The sequence below is a fragment of the Podarcis filfolensis genome (assembly GCF_964270895.1).
Source record: "Podarcis filfolensis genome assembly, chromosome: 7".
Classification (NCBI taxonomy): Eukaryota; Metazoa; Chordata; class Lepidosauria; order Squamata; family Lacertidae; genus Podarcis; species Podarcis filfolensis.
Window position 1 is genome coordinate 65,991,683 of NC_139603.1, and position 19,055 is coordinate 66,010,737.

At 39.1% G+C, this 19,055-nt stretch overlaps 1 protein-coding gene across 4 annotated transcripts in view; it reads left to right on the forward strand.

Moving 5' to 3' along the window:
- TMEM67 (transmembrane protein 67) overlaps positions 1-17,281 on the forward strand; it is a gene marked incomplete at its 5' end in the record, with an annotated part of 32,078 nt that extends 14,797 nt beyond the window's left edge. For 2 of the 4 annotated variants that reach the window (XR_014550383.1, XR_014550384.1), the window contains 14 exons: positions 880-936; positions 1,046-1,144; positions 3,186-3,284; positions 3,669-3,755; positions 5,386-5,485; positions 6,542-6,681; positions 7,725-7,865; positions 8,966-9,046; positions 9,663-9,779; positions 10,385-10,501; positions 12,154-12,258; positions 12,792-12,894; positions 14,433-14,594; positions 17,047-17,281. Coding sequence is in view for 2 of the 4 variants with exons in the window: in XM_083623242.1 (XP_083479368.1) it covers positions 880-936; positions 1,046-1,144; positions 3,186-3,284; positions 3,669-3,755; positions 5,386-5,485; positions 6,542-6,681; positions 7,725-7,865; positions 8,966-9,046; positions 9,663-9,779; positions 10,385-10,501; positions 12,154-12,258; positions 12,792-12,894; positions 14,452-14,594; positions 17,047-17,127 (1,470 nt within the window). The remainder of the gene's footprint in view (positions 1-879; positions 937-1,045; positions 1,145-3,185; positions 3,285-3,668; positions 3,756-5,385; positions 5,486-6,541; positions 6,682-7,724; positions 7,866-8,965; positions 9,047-9,662; positions 9,780-10,384; positions 10,502-12,153; positions 12,259-12,791; positions 12,895-14,432; positions 14,595-17,046) is intronic. The other 2 variants (XM_083623242.1, XM_083623243.1) reach the window with 1 other exon arrangement.
- Between the last annotated feature and the right edge of the window lie 1,774 nt (positions 17,282-19,055).

The window sequence follows — 19,055 nt, forward strand, 5'->3', positions numbered from 1 at the left end:
GCTTACTTAACAAGGAGGTTATTCTTAGGTAAAAGATTTATCTCCTGAATGGTTGCAAGCACACAAATCAATCCCGAAAGAGCAAAAGGATAATTAAAACAGGATGAACACATCTAGCTAATTTTATCTAAAAGGCTTCCTGCTGGCTAAAATTCTGATAGGGAGCTTGAAATTCTTCAGATCTTCCTGGGAGCCACCTCTCTATCTCTCCAGGCTACCCTGTTTCTTATATCCCAATCCACAAACAAACCAAACATCAAGAAAGTACACTTTAGTCTTAATTCCCTCTGCAAGTCAGACTGCCTGAAATCCATACTTTTAATGCCTCCTGAAGTGAATACCTGCCAGTCAATGTTGGCATTAGGAAGCAAATTAACTCCATAATTCCCAAACCAAACTATCTACAAGTTTTGCAAAGTTCACTTACTGAGTATTGGCATAAGTGATCTGTTGTAGTCTCTTCCAGATCCCAGATAAAATTCTGTATGTAGACCATAGATATTGGCAGGCATTTCCAACACTATATTCATTCCTTGGTTAAAAAGAATTTCATACAATTGCAGGCAATTTTCATGCAAAGCTAGTATTTCTATTGTCGATGACTGTGTTACTCATTTCTTTCAGCAAAATTCATGGTTTCTGCTGGAAAAGCTATGCAACCACAGCTTTTCTTAATGTAATTCTCCCTCTTTTCGTGCTTTCATGCCATCTTGTGCCAAAAGTTTTAAAAGTGCTCAGCACATTGAATTAGCAACCCTTAACTTAACATTCTGTTTTACTTATTTATTTTTTATGTATTGTAATTTAATGCAGCATGAAATGTGGCATTCAGGATAGAATGATTTATTGGAGTGTTAATGGAATTGTTTCACTGTTCAGGTTTCCTTCTCAGTCAACTATGAAATGAACCAGTCGGAGGCTCGCATTCAGACTGATGTAAGTTTTCTCTCCTCATCAAATGTTAATTCCTTTACTGTATGCTTGCTGATTTCTGTACAAAATGCAGCAGAAGCATAACTCTTGATTTATTTATCTTTTCCTGCAGATAGCTCTAGGTGTTTTGGGTGGCCTGGCAGTTCTATGGTCCCTTCTCAAGACAGCTGGCTGGAAGAGACGTATAGGGAGCCCCATGATTGACCTCCAGGTATGAACGATCAGGAATCCTAGCAGATAATACTTTTTACACATAATATTTACAGTTTTATATCAGTTTGAGGTATCCAAAGTTCTTCATGTACATAACCCCAGTAATCGTTACAATTTTTGTAAATTGGCCATTATTATTATTCCTATACAGTTGTACCTCTGGTTACGTACTTAATTCGTTCCGGAGGTCCGTTCTTAACCTGAAACTGTTCTTAACCTGAAGCACCACTTTAGCTAATGGGGCCGCCCGCTGCTGCCGTGCCACCGCCGCCGCACGATTTCTGTTCTCATCCTGAAGCAAAGTTCTTAACCCAAGGTACTATTTCTGGGTTAGCAGAGTCTGTAACCTGAAGCGTATGTAACCCGAGGTACCACTGTATAGTGGATGGGGAGGGCAAAGGTTAATTAAATCCTAGCATGTTAATGACTGAGGACTTAAGTAGTACACACGCTTAACCACTATACTACACCATACCAACTGTTGCTGGATATGTTTCCAATCGTAGGTCTTCTTCTGTGCCTTTCATGTCTCATGTTGAGGAAAGCATCAGAGTAGATACTGGGGTTTAACTTGGGTAAATAGATCTAGGGAGATGTTGGGAGAATATAGCTGTTGTACGGCCCAAGTATTTGGTTTGAACTTCTGAGAATCTTTACAGATCATGGAGGATTTCGGTGAAATGTGGAAGGAGACCCACTAGGAAACAGTTTATTGCCAGAAAAAGTCAGGATTGTGAACCAGAAAGATGGTTGCATCATAGTAAGTTGTATGAAGGAGAGCCAGAGATCAATGAAGCCAAAGTTGCAGATAGTCTAAGGCAGCAGAGACTGACAAGTGGGGAGTAATGGACCACAGAAATCTGGCTTTTGCCAAGTCAGTCCCTCTTGGTCAATATTGTTACTTTAAATGGCAGCAGCTTCCCAGGGTTTGAGACCAGAGTGTTTCCCAGTCTTATCCGGAGGTGCTGGGGCTTTCTGCATGCAGTTTGTTCTCTGCCTTCTCTGTTCTTCTGGCCCTCCCCCAGGCTAGATGTAGGCTAGGAGGAAAGAAAAGCTAAGAAGCACAAAATGGGAGCCTGAGCCAAAAACACTGAACCCGACCTTCAAGCTTTTATCTTCTAGTCTTTTTGTGATTATAAGCTGTTCTAAACTGTTTTAAATGTTGTATTTTAAATTGTTGTAATCTGCCCGGGATCTGTAGGGTGAAGTGCAGGCAATACATTAAAATAATAATAGTAATAGTAGAAGGGTTCAGTCAGGGATAACCAAGTAGGTCTGGTGGGTCAGGGAAGGCTGAGTCTACTGCTAATGAAGATCTGCTGTATTGGTGGCTTATGGAAATAAATAGTTGGGCACTGGATCCATAGTACTTGTTCATGATGCTTACACATATCAGGATGACAGGGAAAATCCTGATTTTCTTTGTCTTACTGTTATAACTATGAAGTGATGGCTGCCGATCATCCTTGGAATTCAAAACAAATGAAGAATAATTATATTATTCTTTAGCTGCTCTTTTTATTTGATAATGATTGCCTTTATAAAAAGAGACTACACAGAGTCTTTTCATTTCAGGAGGTGATTTATTTTTTTTACGGCTATAGCTAACAACATTTTCCAATTAAAGATTAATTATCAGCTGATAGAGTACAGCAACTTTAAGTTAGCTCTTCTGTTTGGACATCTTTTTTTGAAGTGTTTGGACATCTTTTTTTTAAGCAGCACCTCTGCCTATCCCTGCAAGTTGCCAGTGTGACTCAGTTCACTGAAGGATTACTGCAGGTGATGAAATCCACATGGCCAGTGTAGCAGTATATAACTGTGCATCACATTGGCTCATTTCACAAAAGCTCCAGTAAAAAGTATGGGTAACTGTTGTCTAAACACAGTTCCAAAATCAGGTACCTCCCCATTTTCTGAATCACTGCATAAAGTTACTAGATACGAGTGTAGAGACGCTGTGTAAGAATAGCATTTCTGTCTCTGTTGGGACACCTTTCTGTCATTTCACCTAACACATTTGTACTCTGATGTTGTAGACAGTTCTGAAGTTCTTGCTATTCTACTCTGGTGACCTTGCAAATGTTTTCTTCATCATCTCAGTGGGAACAGGGATATATTGGCTTATATTTTTCAAAGTAAGTTTCATCATATTGTGTTTCTTTAAAGATGAATAAACAATTGTGCACATATAAATGTTATATATGACATCTAAATGTTTGTGTGTTTTGTTTTCCCTATTTGCTTTTCTCACCAGACCATTGAGGCAAGTTGTACCTGTAAAATATTCTCTGTATTTGTCCTTTATACTTTACCTCTTCCTCTAACTTTAAATGTGCATGCAGTAGTAAATAGAGATAGTTTTTAAAAAAAAATGCTCCAAATCCTAATTTTCCTCAAGCTCTGGTAACTTCAGCAAAAGCAACCATTATTTTAAATTCAGTTGTAGAAATTGTATGATATGATTTGACATACATGTAGTTACAGCTTGTTTGATTTAATGAAGACCCTTCACTCCACAGGCACAGCAGTATGTCTCTGTTCTCTTACCATTACCAAGTCAAGAAGACAATTTTGTTTCTTACATTGGATGTGCTTTTGCTCTTAAGGTAAGCAGTAGGGCCATGCTCTGGATTTGTCTAAGCCCTGAGCAGAAACTGGCTTGTTCAGAGGGACTCAGGCATCAGATGAGTCGGATACAGAGAAGCCTCTTGCTGTTAAGCAGAGGCACCAATACTTCCTGACGCAGGGCACTCTTTTGCAAGTGAATTCTCTGCAGACCCCACCCCCAGTCAGTTGGGAGAGGAATGTTTTATTAGGTTTTTTTTTAACTAATTAAACATAAGCCTTGCCCCCCAAACTATGTTGGAACTGGACCCATGGTGGGGTGAGTGTCTCCCAGGTTAGCCCTGGGTGGGTCACTCAAATCTCAAGGGTAGGGTGGGCCTTGTGCAGAGCCCTAATAATTAAATATACTGTGGTTAATTGTGTCTTCTAAATGAAAAATCGTATCAGGGTTAGCATTTTTAGCGCAAGCTCCAGTTCTGCTGTTTTCTGGAAAAAGAAAAATGGTCTCAGTGGTAAGGTATCACTTCTTTCTTTGTCTTCCAATAGCAAAAGATTTAAAAAAGAGAGACCTAACAGCAGATACAGGCAAATTAAGTAGACTAGCCTTTGCTAGAACCTGAGAGGGGACTTGTATGCAGAATTTTGACTAGAAGTCCAAGCCAGACTCAGCCCCACCTCTAAACTGTAGTATTAACAATGGACTACATTGGAGGACTGTTGCAAGCCACACTCTCCCATTCATACCCCCACCCCAGCTGCTGCCTTGCAATATAGAAATAATGGGTTATTGACACTGCCAGGGCACATTTGTCTTTCAGTGTTTTAAAGCTAAACAAAAATATTTTTTTCAAATGAAATAAAACTTGAGTTGGAATACAATGTTTCGTATCCAACATTGCTGTTCCCACTAATGCAGCAGATTTCCACTTGGGCAACAAAGGGCTCCTTTCCTCTTCCCTTCAGCACCCCATGCTCTCTCAAAATTTGCTCCAGATGTTTTAAGGGCACAGGAAGAGTAGAGGAAGAGCATTGGATGCAACCCAATATCCAGTCTGTATTTGCAGAGGGAGAACTGCCACTGTCCAACCACAGCTATGCTACAAACTATGGGCATCAGGTTAGCCCCTTGGAGATCAGTATGTTGAACTAGAGAGGCCTTTGGTCTGATCCAGCAGTGGTCTTCTAATGTTCTTATCTCCCATTGAACTCAGTGGAACTTGCATCTCCATGTGAGGTGGATTTGCACAGTGACAGTCCCATAGATTTCGGTGGGACAGGTGTAAGCACATGTTCTTTCACAGCAATCTTTGGAAGTTAAACGTTCCTAATTTTTAACTGACCCTGTTTACAAATTTGTAATAGTTTCAGAGCAGGGATGAGTTAAATTGCCAAACTAGCAGCAGGTTTTTCAAGTGGAATTACACTTTAATATACTACCCATGATCTTGAGTTGCCCCCACCAACCCTAATACAGCCAGCTCCTGTTGATGGATATAAGAAGTGGAAATATTAATCAGGAATGAATTTTTATCCTATTTCTGCAGCCAGGTTTTCTGGATTGCAACAGAAATTGTACAATTCTGAATGATGACTTCCTGTTTTTAATTAGTTGTCTTCCTGTCCTAAATGCTAATTTAGGTTTATTTTTGTTTCATTAAATGGTTTCCTTAGGCACTGCAGTTTTTGCATCTGCTTGTTTCCCAACTTACAATAGATATCTTTTTCATCGACTGGGAGCGTCCTAAAGGAAAAGTTCTTAAAGCAGTTGAAGGTATGTGTTCCTACAACTTCTGTCAGCCCTAGCCAGCATTGTTAGTGGCCAGGGGTGATGGGAGTTGCAATATCCAGATAGCCACAGGCTTACCATCCCTTTTCTACGTGAATGTGTGGAATAGCCCCAAGAAATCAGGAATCTTTCCATGTCCCAGCTGTAGTCAGTTAAGATACTGTTTTACTTGAATGTTGGCAATATCTAACGAAGTAGCATTGTTGACGCAAGGATTTCCACCTGTGCAGCAGAACTCCCCCCCCCCCACCTCCTCTCCCAGTGTGCCCCTGGCATCCTCTGCAGAAGACATTTAGGGGGTGTATGGAGAGAATAGAGAGTTTCCTTGCAGAGTCTGAAGTCCTTGTGCTAGAAGAACTTTTGCATTGGATACCACCCCTTGTGCTGCCACTAATAACTGGCCATGTTCCTGTGCTTATGGCTCCCCTTTACAGCACTAAATGATTTGCGACCTAGATAAACTGGCTGGGGCCCTCAGATTGGCTCCAGAAGCCCTGCTCACAGACACACTCTTGTGTCCCCCTCCCATGGGATGTATGTTTGGCCTTCAATTTTTAATTAATTTCAAACAGGCATTAAATGCCTTTTTATTCCTATCTGCTTTTAATTACTGATAACGGTTTGAAGTTTTGTTTACAGTTTATTTCTTGGTCTTATTTGGATTGGGATATTTTTAATTCTTCTGTCTTAACTTTTCCTGTCTTAATGTATTTTATATTTTTTTATATTATAGCTTGTTTTTTGAGATTACTGTTTATTATATTGTGTTAAAATGTATTTTAATAGATGCAAGCTGCTTTGTGGAAGCAATTTAAGCTGGAAAAGCAGGATATAAAGAAATAACATCAGTATCAGGAGTATATATGATGATAATTATATTAACCTTCTTGTATCTTATAGTGTGGTGGTTTGTTTGATTTTTCTGTTGTTTGTTTGTTTGTTTACTTGTATGTACGTCTGTTTTCAAATAAATGTATTTATTTTAAATTAATAAAGATAAACATTTAAGAGCTTTACAGTTTGAACTATGTTTCTCCACAGGAGAAAATGGCGTAAGAAGTATTTCTGCACCTGTCAGCATATGGAGAACGTATTTCATAGCAAATGAGTGGAATGAAATTCAAACCATCAGGAAAATAAATCCTCTCTTCCAAGTGCTTGCTATTCTCTTCTTCTTAGAGGTGACTTTCAGATTTCATTATCATTCATTTGATTTTTGATCTTTCTAAAGCAGTTGGGTAAGCTGATGGGATGTAACCAATGAAGTCATCCCATTCGTGCAGGGACTTCTGTCTGCACAACAGGATTTCCCCTCTGCTCCTTCTGTACAATTCCCCAACTGTTCTGGGGGTTCCCCAACCTTTCCCAAGCAGATTTGTAGGAAGTATGTGCGTTAACAGGGCAACTTGGTTGGATACAACCCAATGGTTATATTATGTGCTGTTGTGCTGTTTCTTTTTTTATTATGAGCTCCCAGTTCAGTTTAATTCAGTTTTAGTTCAGAAGTTGTATCTTAAAAACAAATAGCATGACACAACTAGACATCAGTTTTAATCTATTTCTCCTGCACACATAATGAAAAGGCAAGTGAGGACTAATTGTCTTGTGAATATATTATTAGTGAACAGGACAAGAGCTCTGTTAATGCTGTTTCTGTGTGACCTGCAGAGCTATTACTAGTATTGCCTTCATTTTAGACTTGCTTTTCCATAACAATACTTTGCAGATTCGATTCTTGGCTGCCAAGTGATATTTATGGTGCAGGAAGTGAAGCAAGCTGCTCAGCTAAATACTTGACATCATAAAGCAGAATTACAATCAATGTTGATTCATCGGAATGGTCAAATCTTTAAGTTCCGGAGCTAAAATTATCCTGTTCTAGTGTTAATTTTTGCTAAGTCTTAACTAAAAATGGCTCAGCTGTCTTTGGAAGGGAGCTGAAAGTACAGCTCATGAAACTGTTATATTTTGATTTTATAGAATCCTCTTCTGGTTTTATCTAGCATAATCCACTACATCTGCATCATAATTGCAAGTCTTTCCATACCATGTGTAGAATTATTATTTTTATTTGAATAAAAGTAGAGATCAATAGAATATTACCTCATGGTCAAAGATAACCACTAAAATAACAGAACACAATAAGTCCAGCAATTTAGAAGATCTTTGTTAATTCAGATTACTAATGAGATACCTTTTGGTATTTTCAAAATTATGCTTTCAGGTTGTAGGGTTTTCAAATCTGGCCTTAATGGATTCTTCTTCCAGTCTTAAAAGGAGCCCAGAAAGTTACATAGCTCCCTGGAGTCGTATTCTGAGATTTGGCGTGTCTGCTGTCCTTTGGCTAGTGATTGCCATAATACAGGTAGACCTTTCCATTGCCACTATATATTTAACTGTCTTCACTTCAAGTTATACAGATTTGCCTTTGTTGATTTTGTTGTTGTTAAAAGATTATAATTCTGGTTGTACTGAATGTCCTTGGAAAGGCACAAACTAAGTATTTGTGTGTTTCTATATTTTTCTTTAGAGGTGATTATTTAGAGATCTATTTTCTTTGGGAAGAACGTAGAAGTTGACATCCATCAATTATTAGCATAAAAGGTCTCAATTGGTGTTAGTGATCTGCTCTAACAAAACTTGTTTGTACACGTGTGTGTACAAAGAGCATACATCCTGTGTGACATACCTATGAACATACAGTGGAAAATCAACTTTCCGCTGGAATTCTGTTGGTGGGTTTGAACTTTGGAAAATTCAAAAGGTACTTGAAAAAAGTGGTTTAAAATATCTAATTGCAATTTGAAATACATGTGCTATTGGAAATAGTTCATACAGAATCTGCAGATAAGGGAAGATTATTGAAGACAAAACAAAGAATGGGCCTCTCCTTGCAGTCTTCACACATAGTTGAAAGAGAATAAAAACAAAGGAGGCGAGGAGCAGCAGCAGGAATGCTCAACTGAGAGTGCAGTTTCCAGATTTCTCAAGAAAGGAAAAAACAGCAAAAAAACCACCAGAATTGCTAAGTCACCTCTAGGTCATTAGTCAACAACAGGCATAGGCAAACTCTGCCCTCCAAATGTTTTGAGACTACAATTCCCATCATCCCTGACCACTGACCCTGTTAGCTAGGGATGATGGGAGTTGTAGTCCCAAAACATCTGGAGGGCCGAGTTTGCCTATGCCTGGTCAACAACATAGGGGCAGACAAAACATATACAACTGCCCATCATCCCAGGCTGAAGTAATTTGAGATCAACACACTACATCCCAGCTTTTGCTTCTTTTCTAAATTACCGCCATCTTCTTTGGAGGAGGCAGAATGCCTTGGACTTTATAAAACAGTGGCATAACAGGCAGCTCGTGGCTTATACTCTTATGACTCTGTTTAAAACTGGCTCCTAAAGCAGAAAAATTGAAGTTGCATGTCCTTAACTCATTAGTAAATCTGATTTATTACAGGTGATATACTTTTCTGTCTTCTATGAAAGATTTATAGAAGATAAGATAAGGCAGTTTGTTGACTTGTGCTGTATGAGCAATGTAAGTATTCGATCATTTTATGCTTCCAATTAGTGCCTTTCTCTGTGAAGTATGTTAACGCTTTAGAATGCTATAAAGATGTAGTTAGTTTTGCTCTAACAGTTAGCATAGTATAGCAATAAATAAACCAGAGTTGCTGCTCTTTATTCCACCAGTTCTTTGCCGAAATCTCAACAGGGTTTGATGTTTTCCTCACTTGTATAACAAGGAGAAGACAATACTATATATAGTTTAGTAGACTCAGGGCCCTCAACAGATTCTCAACAGTTATTTGAGAATCAACCCAGACCTCTCATCCTCACTCCACCAGTCAAGTGGGGAAGGGGGGAGGTGAACGATCTACAAGCACATCCTCTTTCTCACAGATGTACACACACGGGTTTATAGATGCCTAGAAGAAAGATATGCCCAGTTTCAAAATATATTGTATCTCACTAACCGCATCATGGTGGAACGTAACTCATAAACAATAACTGCAAAATAGATTAGTTGTCCAGAATTTTGCTTTCTTGTGCAAAGAATCTTCATATCCATTGAAAGGAAACACTGTAAAGTTATATTACTATTTGAATCTGTATCTTTTAAGATGCTGAATTTTATTTTTCTTACCTTGTAGATTTCAGTCTTTCTGTTGTCACACAGATGCTTTGGGTATTATATTCACGGTCGGTCTGTGCATGGGCATTCAGATACCAATATGGAAGAGATGAATATGAACCTAAAGAGGGAAGCGGTATGTAAAACAGCTAGGAAGGGGAATCCCAAAACTCACTTATATATCAAGAATCCATGCACAAGAACTTTAGTTATTTTGTATTTCATTGTACAGTACTTCAATATGTGCTTAACTGTTGCCACTCTTGGGGGGCGGGGATGAGAGAGATTTAAAAGTAGGTCAAGCAATAAAATTGGTTGCATTTTCTAGAATCCTTTTTACACCCTCATATTTTTTCTTGCTTATAATTTTGAACTGACTCCCATGCTTTATCAACAACTGCATCTGAAACTCTTCTTCATTTTATAAACAATCTATCACACCAGAATGGGGTATTGATGTTTCAGAGAAACAAATAGAAACCACCCTTTTACACACCCAACTTATTTGTCCTTTGTATCCTTGCCCTAATTTTTTTGTCTTTTTTCACTTTTTTCTTCTCTTTTTTCTCTGGCTTGTAATTAGCATTTCTAGTGCAGAACAGCAGTAATAATTATTATTATAACTTAACTATCAGTACAAAAGGGTAAAAGCAGATGTTGCTCAGGTTCAGCGAGTTCATTCCTTGAGTTCATTCCTTGTTCAAGTTGTTCCAGCAATTCTGCTTTATGTCATCTCCTTAGGAAAATCTCTGTAGTCAAAGAGGCTTGTTACCAAACACAGATGGTCAGACTTTTCAGATTTCCATTTCAAGCAAGATGAGGCAGCAGTATGACAGGATCCACGAAACATTAACAAGGGTATGAATTGCTGTGCTGTCCTCTGTGTTTAAAATGTCCTTGTCCAGATGGATTCTAGTTCAAGAAGACATAGAATCTTCCACATCTATTTTTCTTAATCTTATATATCCTTTACAGCCAGTGCATCTTCATTCTTCTGACCATGCATTGTGCATATGGATCATTCACACACAGACAAAAATAGACGATATGAGTGAAGTTTACATTGTGCATCTGTGTGTGGAATGCTTGCATGTGAACTGTGGCCTCCCAGGACAGCAGAGCCTTTTATCTATGAGTATCGTTTTGTGTCTGGGTCCTTTAAGTATCCGTGTGGCAGAACCTTGATGTCCAAAAACTGAAATTGAAGATATGATACATGGTGTAGAATGCTGTTCTAGTGCTAGTACATACCTTTAAAGCCTTTCTTGACTTGTGCCCAAACTACCTTAGGGGTCATCTCTTCATATACCAGCCTGCCTATGTCTTAACATTTTTGGCTAAGTTCCTGGTCTTAAGTGTTGTCCTCCTCAGAACTACAGTTTATTTACCCATGAATTTTAATTTGTACAACCCCTTAGTCTGTATTATAATTGTATCTGCTGTCTTTTATTATAATTTCTAGTGTGAATGTTTTACTATATTGTATTAGGTTTTATAGGGACGCGGGTAGCACTGTGGGTTAAACCACAGAGCCTAGGGCTTGCCGATCAGAAGGTCGGCGGTTCGAATCCCCGCGACGGGGTGAGCTCCCATTGCTCGGTCCCTGCTCCTGCCAACCTAGCAGTTCGAAAGCATGTCAAAGTGCAAGTAGATAAATAGGTACCGCTCTGGTGGGAAGATAAACGGCGTTTCCCCACGCTGCTCTGGTTCACCAGAAGTGGCTTAGTCATGCTGGCCACATGACCCGGAAGCTGTATGCCGGCTCCCTCGGCCAATAAAGCGAGATGAGCGCCGCAACCCCAGAGTTGGCCACGACTGGTCCTAATGGTCAGGGGTCCCTTTACCTTTACCTTTTATTAGGTTTTATAAAAAATATTATCTATATTCCATCCTGGAATCAGTTTTGATGAAACGTTGTACAGAAATGTTTTAAATCAGTCAACAAGTATTCATACCACCAGTCATTAAAAAAATGAGATCACAACTGAACTTTGATAGTACTTCCTGTATTTTCAGCTGTGTGCTTCTGTGAATTTCTTCTACTAGGACCATCTTCTGGTGCAGTGGATTATTGGGTACAGTGCATGGTTTAGAATTTTGTACACTCTTATATGATGTTAAGGGCAATTTTCTGAAGCAGGGAGCCTCCTGTATTCACAGAGACCTCCTGTGAGTTTTCGAGCCTGGATTTTCTAGGATTCCAAAACACATGGGAAACCTCTAGAAGAACAGGAAGTTCACTGCTTCCAAAGATTGTCCTTAAACTTGTGCAGGCTGATCATGATGGCAACTGGAACTAGTATGTCTTGCATTTTAAATTAACACAAATATCAAGCACCTGAAGAGGGCTATAACCTTAAGGGTATCTTTCAATCAAGTATTTTGCTGCAAGCCATAAGTGTCTTTGAGCGTGAATGCAGTCGGATATTTCCAGCTATTTTACACATCCATTATGTCAAATGAGACCCTGTGTGCATTTTAAAATCATTTGTATTTCTTTTTCTCCCCAGAAACAGGGTCCTGTTAGACTTTTGAATTCATCTGCGACTACATTTGAGCAGAGTACCAAAGCATATCATACCATGAATAAATTTCTAGGCTCATTTATTGATCATGTAAGTATCACAATTAACATTTAACAAAAAGATTGAATAATGTTTTTGATATTAAGGGGTTGTGATTTAGCCTCTCTTTTCATGTGGTCCTGTAGAGTAGAGATTGTGCTGTGCAGATGCTGGTACACTGCCCTGCAGTCAACACCACAGAAGTTGATCACTTGTAAAACAAGTTGATACAAGATCACCTTACTTACTCTCTGTTGATTTTCCAGTGCCTTTTGATAAATTTTGTTTCTTTGCTTTTGGAAAGTCTTTTGCCTGATCCTTTTTATTTTCTTTTTTACTTCCTCCCTGAAATGTTTTTTCTTCTTGTAGTTTTCTATTCCGCTGCTTTCGATGTGTGTTGTATTTCTAAAGTTGCTATATTCTTGTTGTTTGCTTTAAATTTGTTACATTAGCCGTCTTTAGTTCTTCGTTCTGAAGTGCAAAGGTGAGTTATAAATCCCTAAATAAATAAAATAGTGCTTTTCTTCGTTTGTGTCTTAGAAGTGCTTTATAATGAAATGTTTGTTTTGTTTTTCCACTTATAGGTTCATAAGGAGATGGATTACATTGTAAAGGACAAATTGCTGCTGGAGAAAATCCTTGGAATGGAGTTCATGGAACCAATGGAAAAGAGCATCTTTTACAATGGTATTATCAATCTAGATGTTAAATTTTTATGTTAGGTGAGCAGATGAATCCTAATGGCTTGTGTCTACAAGAGTCCCAGCAATTTCTGTGGTTTATTTTTTGACCAAGCACTTGAATGCTACTGGAGAATGCCAGAAATGCAGCAAGCGATATGGAGTTTAAATTCTTCAGTACCTAGGAGAAATGAAATTTGCCCACAAATAAATGAACCACATAATAGTAGGAGAAGCGAAGGTATATCTGAAATAGGAAAAAACATCATTATTCATCCATGTAAGAAAAGCTTCACTAAGAATATATGAGTCTGCTGGATGAGGCCAGTGGCTCATCTAGTCCCAATTTGGTGTCCTCTGCAAATTTGATGCACATCCCCTCATTCCTTCATCCAAGTCATTTATAAAGACATTGAACAACAAGGAGCCCAGGACAGAATCCTGCAGCAGCCCACTTGTCACTTTTGAGGAACTATTAATAAGCACTCTTTGGGCTCAATCAGTCAACCAGCTACAAATCCACCTAACGGTAACCTCGCTCAGCCCACATTCTACTAGCTTTTCTGCAAGAATATAATGGAGGACTTTGTCAGAACCTTGGCTGAGATCAAGATCAAGATGGCTGAGATCAAAATACACTATGTCCACAGCATTCCCAGCCTTCTCTCTCAACTTGATGTCAGGACTTGAAACTTCCACTTAGATGTCAAAGGTGTCTTGTCCCACAGTGTTTGTTTAGACAGAACCTGTTTCATCTTGAACTTTGTAGTCCTTCCAGCACTGCACTTGACAGGCATAACAAAAGAAGTTTCACCTGTCATAGTGTTAGCCATTAGTTTAGGACTTGTTCTGCTGCAGCTAAAGCTGATGTCCAGAGTAGTTGGACTACTATACTTTCTTCCACAAAGTCTATCAAAACAATGGAAACCAGATGCTCCAACCTCTATTTTTATAGATACTGATTTTCAGAAAGGTCTTGAATCTCTGCAATGTTCTGGTAGAAGTTCCTGAGACAGTTACATTGGCCAGATAACTAAGGGTTACCAGATAACAGTAGTTGATAATGACACCATAAAGTTCAGATGGCATTTATTGGTTGCTAAATTCTTAGTCCTATAATTTTGAAATTTATGTGCATAGCTCATGTTTTAGTCATGCTGGATTTGGTATCTTTAAAACATATGATTTTGAGGTGGAGTTGTTTTTTTGTTGTTCTAAGTTATATAATAAAATATACTCAGAGAGATCAGTAAGAATGTTCAGAATGAGTCTTGGTAATCTGCTTCTGATTTTTAAACAGTAAGCACTTAACGGACCTCTGTGCACAACGGGATGTCATACAATACAAAGTCATTTTATAAAATTAAGTTGTTACAGCTGTCTCGGTAAAGGAATGAAATAACTGTATCTATTGCAGATTATTATGTTTCTAACTTTTTGTTTCAGTTTACTTGTTTTACTTTTGTTGTTTTTATCCATTCTCTAGAAGCTTTTCTCCCATTGTACCGCTTTTTTGATGCAGATATTATACATGTTTTTCAACAGGTTGTTTCCTTATTTGCAGATGAAGGACATTCTTTCAGTGATGTGCTGTATTATGGCAATGAAGCCACACTTCTCATCTTCGACATGCTGTTTTTCACCATCGTGGATATGGCCACCCAAAGTTTTGTTTTAGCAGCTGTCCTGACGTATTTGCAACAAGAGGTAAGCCTCTTTATTGGAATGGAGTAGAGAATGTTGGTTTTTTTTAAATGATAGCATATAGTAGTTTGTATTCTCAGTTATCTACAAAATGTATTATTAGGCATAACAGATAATTGTTTGTTTGTTTATTCCTAAGATTGCTAGGCACTGTTAAAAAAACAAAACAGGTGCTGCAGACTTGCAGTCCTAAGAGTAAACACTGCATGCTGGAACAAAACAGGACTCCAATGCTGTGGAAGTTTCTACTGGAGGCAGTGTAGGAGAGATGTTTTTTACTGTCCCCCCCCCCACACACACACACCAGCACCACCTCCCAAGCTGCTCCCAAATATCTCCCAACCCTCCAGAGCTGCTTTTCAGGGCATATAGGGTAAAGGAGAAATGAGCAAAAATCATCTCTCCCCCTCCCATCCTCCAGTGGAATTTCATGTAAACAGAACTCTACTCACTGCAAACCTGCATCCAACCCAAAATACATTGGAAAAGATAGGAAAAGGGTCTATGGTAAAATTTAATGACTTTTACCATTGAAGACTAATATATGCAAGATAGAACGTATGTGTGTATCAGGCCTATCATCCCAGCTAATTTATCTCTCCCAAGGAAGGATATTTTTAGAATCTCATCAGTCCACTTCTTGCTTCAAGTACTGTGCTAGCAGATATTGTAAGTTCAGTTAGGCTTTTGCAAACATCACCCTCTGCTCGTCAATTAGTGCAAACTGGCAATTAGTGCAGAACTGTCTAGTACCGCCCCACTTTCCAATGAAATCCGCATTGTTCAAACAACAAAGGTGCACGACTGCTGTAGCTCCTACCAACTCTTAAAATGCTTTACCACATGGCTTCTAGGATTTTCAAAACTTTGATTCCTAAACTTGTTAGTTTCCAAATTCCGAAAGGATATCAGGCCCATTAGCCTGACATAGACAAAACAGTTTATAAAACAGAGCCCGAATCTCAGTACGAGAACACAATTCAGTGCTGGCACTGCAACCAGTTCTAGCCTTGGCAGGCCTCTTGCATACTGCCTGCAGGCAGACTCAAATGAAAGGGAGCATTTGCTACGATTGGTGGCTGTTTCTCTTCATTTCTGGTGATGAGATCATGCTGAGACCCCCATCATCTACCACTGGGGCATACAGTACACACTGCACAATGGTCAGTCATAAAGCTGGGGTTTTTCCCCCTTCATTTATACTGTTTAGCTATGACAACCTCTAAATGGTGTGTATAAGCAATACAATACAGAAAATGTAAAAATCAATAAAACTATAAAATCAGGTTTCAATTAAAATGCCTACTGGAATTTAAAAACAAAAACCTTAAGAAGTTCAATTGGGGGGGGCCTGTCTGACCTCAACCAGAAGGGAGTTCCACAAAATTGGGCCACCAATACTGAACTCACCATTCCTCTTGAATACGAACCATGCATCTGAGCTGTGGAGGAACCACTAACAGTGACTCCCCTGAAGACCTCTGTGATTAAATATGGATATATGAGAACCTCTACTTTCAACCACCTCCACTTGCAGACGTTCCAAGTTGCGACCAGGGCAAACCCAGGAGTAACCGGCAGGTTTGCCACCATTCGCACATGAGCAGGAACGGGCAATCGCTGCCCGTGCATGCGCACATCGGCGCCTCTCCCAGCGACCCGTTTTGCCATAAGGTTGGGCCTCTGGAATGGATTGTGGTCGTGAGTAGAGGTTCCACTGTATAAGGGAGTAGGTATTCTGGACCCAAGTTGTTCAGGGCCTTGTGAATTAATGCACGAACTTTGAACTCAACCACTAGCTTATGGGCTACAAGTGCAAGCTTTTGAGCACTGGAATTATGCACTGACCATATTCTGTCCCCATCAACAGTCTAGTCGCAATGTTTTGCACCAGCTGGAGCCTCAGACCAGGCCAAAGAGTAGCCCCACTTTGATGCATATCTTCTAGGCTCCCTTGACAACGAACACCAAAGTAACAATAAAACCACAGAAACACTTGTTTATTGGTTGGTTTTTGTCGCACATCTCTATTGTAACATTAACTGGATGATCATTATGAAGATCTTCCCATAATAAAGATGTTTGAAGTTGACAGCACAGTTTTGAAATTGATAACAAGCTCTGTTATACTAAATTTGTGGTTTCTTTTTTAGAAGAGTGGTCTGGAAATAAATTGTAAACAGCCCCCTCACTATGAAAAGCAGCTTGCTTTCAGGTTACTGTTGGGGTGACCAAACAAGAAGTCTTATTTTCAGCCTTTTCCAGTTACTGTTTATTATGTGAGGTGCTTAACTTGGATTGATCATACTTGACAAATCTAAGACAGTAACCTTAGATGAGATTAAAGAGCATCTAGCATTAGCTTAACATCCTGTCAAATAAGGATTTGCTGCTACACATGGAGTATTTTGTACAATTTATGCCATAACATCTGAAGTTGGTTTTATCTTTGCAGATTTTTAGGTTCATTCGTAATACAGTTGGACAGAAGAATTTGGCATCTAAAACTTTGGTGGATGAAAGATTTCTTATATGAAAAGACTTTCTGGGAACTAATTACGGCTTTAAAATGACACACATACACAAAGGATTTGCTTGCAGTACTTTGTAAATATTCATGTGTAGAATCTTTCTTTCATATTGTGTACTTGAAAACTGCTGTTTTGGATTAAATAAATTTGTACTTGTAATGGATAGTGATTATTCACATGCCTTAAAAGGGATGCCAAGATACAGAAAGATGTCACTGTCAGTATTAAAGCTGAACCCATGCATTAGTTTTGCAGATATTTTATGTGTACAGTGGTACCTCGGGTTAAGAACTTAATTCGTTCTGGAGGTCCGTTCTGAACCTGAAACTGTTCTTAACCTGAAGCACCACTTTAGCTAATGGGGCCTCCTGCTGCCGCTGCACCGCCACTGCACGGTTTCTGTTCTCATCCTGAAGCAAAGTTCTTAACCCAAGGTAATATTTCTGGGTTAGCGGAGTCTGTAACCTGAAGCATATGTAACCCGAGGTACCACTGTATGTGTACATCTCTTGTGCAATGTTTTAAGATTTGTGGGTAGGAGCTGGATGTGTATGGAGAAAATGATCAAAAGGTAGAGGATTCAGGTTCTTGTGTACAATGAATTTGCTGGATTGAGTACAGGGGGCACTGAAGCAAACTGCATGTAGATACTCAGTTCCTGTGCTTTCAGAGTTTCAGAGGTAGGTGTGATTTCATAAAGTTCAAGAGAAGCCTTGCTCTTGCCCAGTTTGTAAGAGGAGCATTTGAAGCACTTCCTGATCTCAGGTTTTAATGAGAGAAGAAATTAATCCTGTGTGGGACAGCCCTCATCACTCTCTCTCTCTTATTGTTATTGCTGTATGGGCTTGAACCACAGATGGAATAAATCAGGAGGTCTCTTAAAAACAGCTTTGAAGTGGAAAAACACAGTTCATATATCCATGACTGACTAGCTACTGTTCCTGTATTTCGTATAAACAAGAATGTTGTGTGTATTTTCCCAATTGGCTTCATGTACTGTCAACAAAAGGATTCTGGAATTTTGGCTTTTTAGCTGACAGTTTTGCTGATCCATTAGGTGAAGGAGTACAGGGTTTCACCTTCCACAGAAGAAAAAATGCTGACAAGTATAAAAATGTGCTGATCTAATTAAACAATAGATGTGGCTTGGGCAACAAAACAGGCCTCCACTGCAGGAGTCAAGGGCTAGAAACAGGGCATGCCTGACCTAACAGAAAGAGAATATTACAACCAGTGACTCTCAGAACTTTCTGCAGACTTTCTGCAGCAATGCACACAAAAATGCAAACTCATTGAAATCTGGTGAACTGAATTTATGACAATATTTACACGTGCACCATTAACAGTGTGTTCAGATTACAGAATTGGGTTTCCAAAGAGTTCGGCCCATTTTAATTTTAGTCATGTAGGAGAGCATGCATTAGTCTATACAAGCTGTATATTAAAAAAAGATTATTCAGGGTTGTTTTTTATTTGCTAGCAGTTGTGAAGATGGCCACTTGAATTTCTCCCCTGCCTTGAAGCCGTTGCAAGAGCAAGGTGAGAATTTTAGAAAGCACACCAAGAGGCACTTCATGCAAGCAGCCTCCATCAGACTGCATTTCAATCAATTCCTCACACTGCTTCTGTGTGCATGCTTACTATAACAACTGGCTCTTTCCTTTTTCCCATTCAGTATAAAACGTTCAGTGCCTCTTTAAAATAATTCTGGCAGAGTAAACTTCACATTCCTAATACATTTACTAGGCTGTGCTCGCAACATATTTTACTTATGAGTAATTGAGGAAATGAGCATTTCCACTGCAGCAGAGTTCCTGCCTGTGCCTTGTACTTTCAATGAGTCATCAAGCAGATTAAATTCAGAATGCCATGCATACTAGGCTTGGGGCCCTTGGAAAACGACATCTCTCTGGCAAATGCCACTACAACATAT